Source organism: Lipotes vexillifer, unplaced genomic scaffold, assembly GCF_000442215.2.
Source record: "Lipotes vexillifer unplaced genomic scaffold, Lipotes_vexillifer_v1.1 scaffold1136, whole genome shotgun sequence".
In the NCBI taxonomy this organism is placed as follows: Eukaryota; Metazoa; Chordata; class Mammalia; order Artiodactyla; family Lipotidae; genus Lipotes; species Lipotes vexillifer.
Window position 1 is genome coordinate 363,407 of NW_006769631.1, and position 6,620 is coordinate 370,026.

General features: G+C 42.3%; 1 protein-coding gene across 1 annotated transcript in view; it reads left to right on the top strand.

Moving 5' to 3' along the window:
- Positions 1–1,756: 1,756 nt before the first annotated feature.
- Positions 1,757–6,620, top strand: part of KRABD1 (KRAB domain containing 1) — a 5,993-nt gene continuing 1,129 nt past the window's right edge. Inside the window, 5 exon segments of the mRNA XM_007472166.1 lie at positions 1,757–1,792; positions 4,012–4,072; positions 4,075–4,120; positions 4,568–4,619; positions 4,661–4,778. Of these exon segments, the coding sequence (XP_007472228.1) occupies positions 1,757–1,792; positions 4,012–4,072; positions 4,075–4,120; positions 4,568–4,619; positions 4,661–4,778 (313 nt within the window).

A 6,620-nucleotide genomic window follows, 5' to 3' on the forward strand; every position in this document is an offset into this window, starting at 1 on the left:
CCCTGACAGCCTCAGCTTCCTCTACCTTCCTGGATAGCTTTCTGGACTCACTAAGTAGCGTCAGTGGAGGAAAGGGCTATGTGCTGACTGTATAAAGTCTTTTGTCTTGATGGGCCCTGAGACTTAATAGCAAACTGCAGATAAGGAGTTGAAATGGAAGTTGTTTTTAAGTCTACGAGTGCATGCACTTTTATGCTTATTAACGATTTCCAGTCTAACTGATGGCGGCTATTTGTATTTCAGGTGTTGCCTTTAATGTGTAAACCTTGCTGATTCATTCTGTAGAATGGCAGAAGGCTTATTTCCTAATGATGAACTGGTTAACTGACCTAGAAAGGGAGTTAGAACTATTAGTTTACAGATAAAATTGCTTGGCTTCCCTGATGCAACAATATTTAGAACTTGGAGTATTTGAGACGTCATGAAGTTGATGGATCATTTAATATGGTAGTGTTTTTCTTCTCACCACCTATCCCCAACACTCTTATAAAATTGAATGATCATCTTATAATCAATCTGTATTTAGAGGAAAAAAATAGTAGTAGAGAGACATCAAGTGTTCCTAATATGGGATTTCCCTGGCAGTCCAGTGGTTAAGACTTCGCCTTCCAGTGCAGGGAGTGAAGGTTTGGTCCCTGGTCAGGGAGCTAAGATCCCATATGCCTGTGGCCAAAAAACCAAAACATAAAACAAAAGCAATATTGTAACAAATTCAAAAAAAACTTTTTTTTTTGATTTGAAAAATGGTCCCATATCAGGGCTTCCCTGGTGGAGCAGTGGTTAAGAATCTGCCTGCCAATGCGGGGGACACAGGTTCGAGCCCTGGTTCGGGAAGATTCCCCATGCTGGGGAGCAACTAAGCCCTGTGGACCGCAACTACTGAGTCGGCACTCTAGAGCCTTCAAGCCACAACTACTGAAGTCCGTGCGCCTGGAGCCCTTGCTCTGCAACAAGAGAAGCCACTGCAATGAGAAGCCTGCATACCGCATCGAAGAGTAGCCCCCGCTCACCGCAACTAGAGAAAAGCCTGCACACAGCAACGAAGACCCAACACAGCCAAAAAAAAAAGAGGTCCCACATCAAATCTTTAAAAAAAAAAAGATGTTCCTAATAAACTATTTTCAAATTCCATTTTGACTTTTACTACTGTCTGACTGTGTGGATTCTTGGGATCTTTTTTTTTTTTTTTGGCTGCATCGTGTGGCAGGCAGGATCTTCATTCCCAGACCAGGGATCAAACTCACACCCTCATGCAGTGGAAGCATAGAGTCTTAACCACTGGACCACCACGGAAGTCCTGACTCTAGGGATCTTAATTGGAACTCCAGTTTTCTTTTCAGCTCATAACATTCTCTCCACTGTACCACTGTATGCCCTAGTTTCCTTTTCTGTCCTCTTTCCTAAGATGTCTTCTTTGGAGTACTGAAAATTAGTTTTGTAAGTCCACCTTCGCATCTGTTCGCTGAACCAGTCAGCTGAATATGTACCTGGGAAATTGTATGCTAATTATATTCTCCACACGATTTCTGTGTTCCCTCTTATGCCTGCTGTCTCACCTCTATGACTTGAGAATTGCCACCGATACAAGGCAATAACTAATGAATAGTATTGATAGTTCATGTAGCCCCCCAAAAAATGGGTCAGATGCTACATGCAAGAATTAGGGTCAGTAGAATTGTTGTCACTAATGCTTCTTTCTTTACTTTCAGTTCCTGAGAGTGTTACCTTTCCCTGAGACAGGAATAAAAGAGGTCAGATGACGACAACAGTGTCCTTAACAACCAGGCCCCAGGTGAGCTGGGTTCCCTCTGCCGCTGCATGTATGCATGTGCATATGTACAGAAATATTTATATATGCACATATTAAAGTATACAAGTGTATATAAATATAAGTTTATATATGTTACATATGCATATATAAAATATATGTAACGTACTTTTATATATATAAATATGTAAATTTGCTTTCTCATTGAGGTATAACTTATAATAAATATAACTCACTGTATAGCTCACTTTTTAGAAATATACACACCTGTAAGACCATCATTCATATTGAGACATAGAGCATTATCAGTACCTCAGCAGACTCCCTCATGCACCATCCCAAGCAGTCCACCCCAAAGTTGACCTTTATGGGACTTCCCTGGCGGTCCAGTGGTTAGGACTGCATGCCCTCACTGCCAAGGGCCTGGGTTCAATCCCTGGTCAGGGAACTAAGATCCCACAAGCCACATGGCCAAAACAAAACAAAACAAAAAAAGATGACCATTATTTTGACTGCTATGACAATATATTAGTTTTATTTGTTCTTAAATTTCATGTAAATGGAATCATTCAAAATTTACTTTTTTGTATCTGCTTTCTTTTGCTCAGTCTTATGTCTGTGAACTTCACCCGTGTTGTTGCACATAGCAGTAGTTTGTACTTTTTCATTGCTGAATAGTTTTCCATTATATGATTATATCACATTTTATTTATTCATTCTACTGTGGATGGACATTTTGATTGTTTCCAGTTTTCGACTACTATGAATAAGAAGGCAGTGAACATTCTTGCTTATGCCTTTTGATGAACACATGCACTCATTTCTCTGGGGTGTATCTTTAGGAGTCAAATTGCTAGGTCATAGGCTATACATTTGGTTAGTTTTAGTAGATGCTGCCCAACAATCTTCTGAAATGGTTGTTCCAATTTATACTTTTACCAGCAGTACAAGAGAGTTCCATTTGCTCCACATCCTTGCGAATACTTCTCATTCATTCTTTCCGTTTTTTTTTTTTTTTTTTTTTGGGGTTCGCGGGCCTCTCACTGTTGTGGTCTCTCCTGTTGCGGAGCACAGGCTCCGGACGCGCAGGCCCAGTGGCCATGGCCCACGGGCTCAGCCGCTCCGCAGCATGTGGGATCCTCCCGGACCGGGGCACGAACCCGCGTCCCCTGCATCGGCAGGCGGACTCTCAACCATTACGCCACCAGGGAAGCCCTCTCATTCATTCTTTATATCATATTGGGGTTTTTTAATTGCCTTTTCTCCATTAAAGAGTGATACAGAGCACCATTTCATATGTTTATTGCATACGTGGATGTCCACTTATGTGAAGTCACTGTTGAGATACGTTCCCATTGTTTCTTACATTGTGTGTCATTTTTTTCCTCCAAGTTGTAGTAATTATGGATATGAGTCCTATGTCAGATGTGTGTATTATGAAATTCCTTTTCCCAGTCTGTGGCTTGCTTTTTCACTCTCTTATTAATTTATTTTTTTGGCCGTGCCTCAAGGCTTGCAGGATCTTAGTTCCCGAATCAGGGATGGAACCCGGGCCCCCTGCAGTGGAAGCGCAGAGTCCTAACCAGTGGAAAGCAAGGGAATTCCCACTTTTTCACTCTCTTAATGTTGTCCTTTGATAAACAGACTTTTCTCTAGCCCATCTCAAGTAAGCGGTACTTTCCTATGCTTCTCTAACCTCACTACCTCTACATGGGGGTGGGGAGCCATGGACCAATGTGAGAGCATTGTGCCTGGGGTCGTGAGAAAGGAGACAAGAAGGGGGAAGAACTTGGATGAAAGCACAATTGAGAAATGACAGGAATGTGAGCAGCCCAAATAATCACCCAAATATATTATACAAAGTGGGAAGGGGCTCAGAGCTAAGGTAGCAGCCATATCCCATTATACGTTAGTTTTTTTTAATATATATACATTCATGCTCAGGCCCAAGTCTAGCTTCTATATTATAGTGTATTTGGAGGTTGCATATATTTGGAAGCTCATAGTGAAGATGCATTTTGTTCTAACTGGGAAAGTATGTGGAACTCTGGCTGGCTGTGTCTGCCTTTAATTTTTGTCCTCTTTCTCTACACCTTCCAACTTTTATACAGAAACCTCTCAAGCACATGAGGGACCCAGTACTAAATATACGTCCTTGTAGATGCTGTTCTCAGCCTCTCATTGACAGTTTTGACCATCACCAAAGTCCTGAGGCCTGGGATAGGAGGAACTTGTCGTTTCAGGAATCAGTGGCTTTTGAGGATATGGCTGTGTACTTCACTGAAAAGGAATGGGCCAGCTTGATACTGCTTAGAGGGCCTTGTACCAGAGCGTGATGCTGGAGAACTCTACGTAAGGCCTTCCTATGTAAGGCCTCTCTGCTGCTGCCCCCAAATGGCAATGTTAAGAGTTTCCAGGTACACAGAGTCCTGGAGTCTATTTGACTTGCAAGAGGGTTTTCCTTCTTTTTCCATCATAAAAGCTGTCCTCCCTCTGTACCTGCCTTAGAGGTGATTGATTCTCTGGGTACACCAGGGCTCGAGCAATCTCTTGGTACCCTCACCCTAGTATTGAACCTCCAGATTATCTTGAGAGAACTCAGCCCCTTTGTCTCCATGTGGGAGTTGCTCCTAGGAGCCATACATCTGTTTTCCACAGTTAGAGAATTTTCCATTCTTTAGCAAGGAAGGTGAAACATTTTGTTTTCCTTTAAATAGAAATTCGCCTCCCAGAGTGTCTCAGGCTTCCTTGGAAGCACCGTCCAAGATCTCCTCCCAGACCCTTCCTGTACCTCTTTAGGGTACCTCTTGCTCAGTTCCCCCGGGGTTACTCCTCGCCGAGACTGACCCGTGTGAGTCTGCGCTTCATTGTGTTGTTTCTTCTTCCCTTCAGGCAGCATCGTCCGCTTCCAAACTAGCTCTGATCTCTCATCTTGAGCAAGGGCAAGAGTCGCGTTTCACCCAGCCCCAGGGACCCCTAAGCAGGAGGAACAGGAGAGCAGGTTCTACAGGTGAGTTAAACAAGGAATGCCCTTTGTTTTTATTTGATTGAAATGAAAATGTGTGTTCTCTCTGCCCAGCGTCATGGAGTGTTTGGGATCCTTAATCCCACTGTTTCTGATTGGTCTGTTTTTCATCTATTTAAATGGAGTACGCAACACTGTGCTTCAGTGTCTTACATACTAGGATGCTTTTATCCCTGGGGATATGTGGAATGATTTTTCAAAGTACTTTACTGGTTATGTGTGATAACCATTTACCAGTTTCTCCCAGTTTTACAAAAATGATAAACTCAGTGCAAGTGTTATCTTGTCAACTAATCAACAAAACAAATAGAAAAAAAATATTTTTGCTTTTCATGATTATTAATAAGTTAAACATTTTTAAAAATTTGATTCTTATTTTATTTTGGAGTACAGTTAATTTACAATGCTGTGTTACTTTCAGGGGTACAGCTAAGTGATTTAGTTATACGTATCCATATACTGATTCTTTTTCAGATTCTTTTCCATATAGGTTATTACAGAATATTGAGTAGAGTTCCCTGTGATATACAGTGGGTCCTTGTTAATGATCTATTTTATATGTATATCAATGTGTATATGTTAATCCAAACCTCCTAATATATCCCACCTGCCCACCTTTCCGCTTTGGTAACCATAAGTTTCTTTTTTAAATCTGTAGTCTGTTTTGAGCTTGTCAAGTAGTTCATTTGTACCAATTATTAGATTCCCCCTTACGCTTCACCTACCCAGGCAGATGTCAACTCCTGCAAAACTGCTCGCTGAGGGTGCATCATCCGTACATGGGGCGGCTCTAAGGAAGGAGGCTGGAGGTGGGGACCTTACTGCTAGGAGACTTGGAGACTAGGTGACTTGTCAAAGCTCTTTGAGGCCAGCGGGTCCACCATCCTTTGGGTGCACTAGGCTTGGTTAAGCTGCAGGAGGGCCCGCCTGGATCTGGTGATGGTGGTCCCATGCAGAGGGGACCAGGCACTGGAAAGCAAGGGAATTCCCACTTGCTCATATGCTGGCACATCCTCCCCAGCTCCCTCAGCCCCAGCACCCTCCATCCTTGGGACCCAAGCCTGTGCAGGCTCCAGGGATGTGACATTAGCTCAGGCTACCAGGCCTGAGGGGAATATAGTAGGCATTTCTTTCCTCCTCCTTCTTCTTTTCTGTTTGTTTGTTTGTTTCTGATTTAACTTTTAGGTTATATTGGAGTAGAGCTGATTTACAATGTTGTGTTTACTTTAGGTGTAGAGCAACTTGACTCACTTATACATATCAATATATCAATTCTTTTTCGAATTGTTTCCCCATTTAGGTTATTGCAGAGTGCTGAGTAGACTTCCCTGTGCTGTAGAGTGGGTCCTTGTTGATGATATAGTTTCTATATGTATGAGTGTGTGTATGTTAATGCCAGCCTCCTAATTTATCCCTCCTGCTCACCCTTCCCCTTTGGGAACCATAAATTTCTTCTTGAAGAGTCTGCGAGTCTGTTTCAGGCTTGTGAAGTAGTCCATTTGTGTCGGTTTTTAAATTCCACATGTAAGCGATATCCTGTGATATTTGTCGTTCTCTGTCTGACTGAGTGCACTTAGAATGATCACTTCTAGGCCCATCCATGTTGCTGCAGATGGCATTATTTCATGCTTTTTTTTTTTTTTTAATTTCTGATGGATACTCCATTGTGTATATCAACCACATCTGCTTTATCCGTTCATATGTTGATGGACATTTTGGTTGCTTTCGTGTCTTGGCCGTTTTCAATAGGGCAATGAACGTTGGCGTGCATGTGTCTTTTTTTTTTTTTTTTTTTTTTTTTTTGCAGTAGGCGGGCCTTCCCCTTTT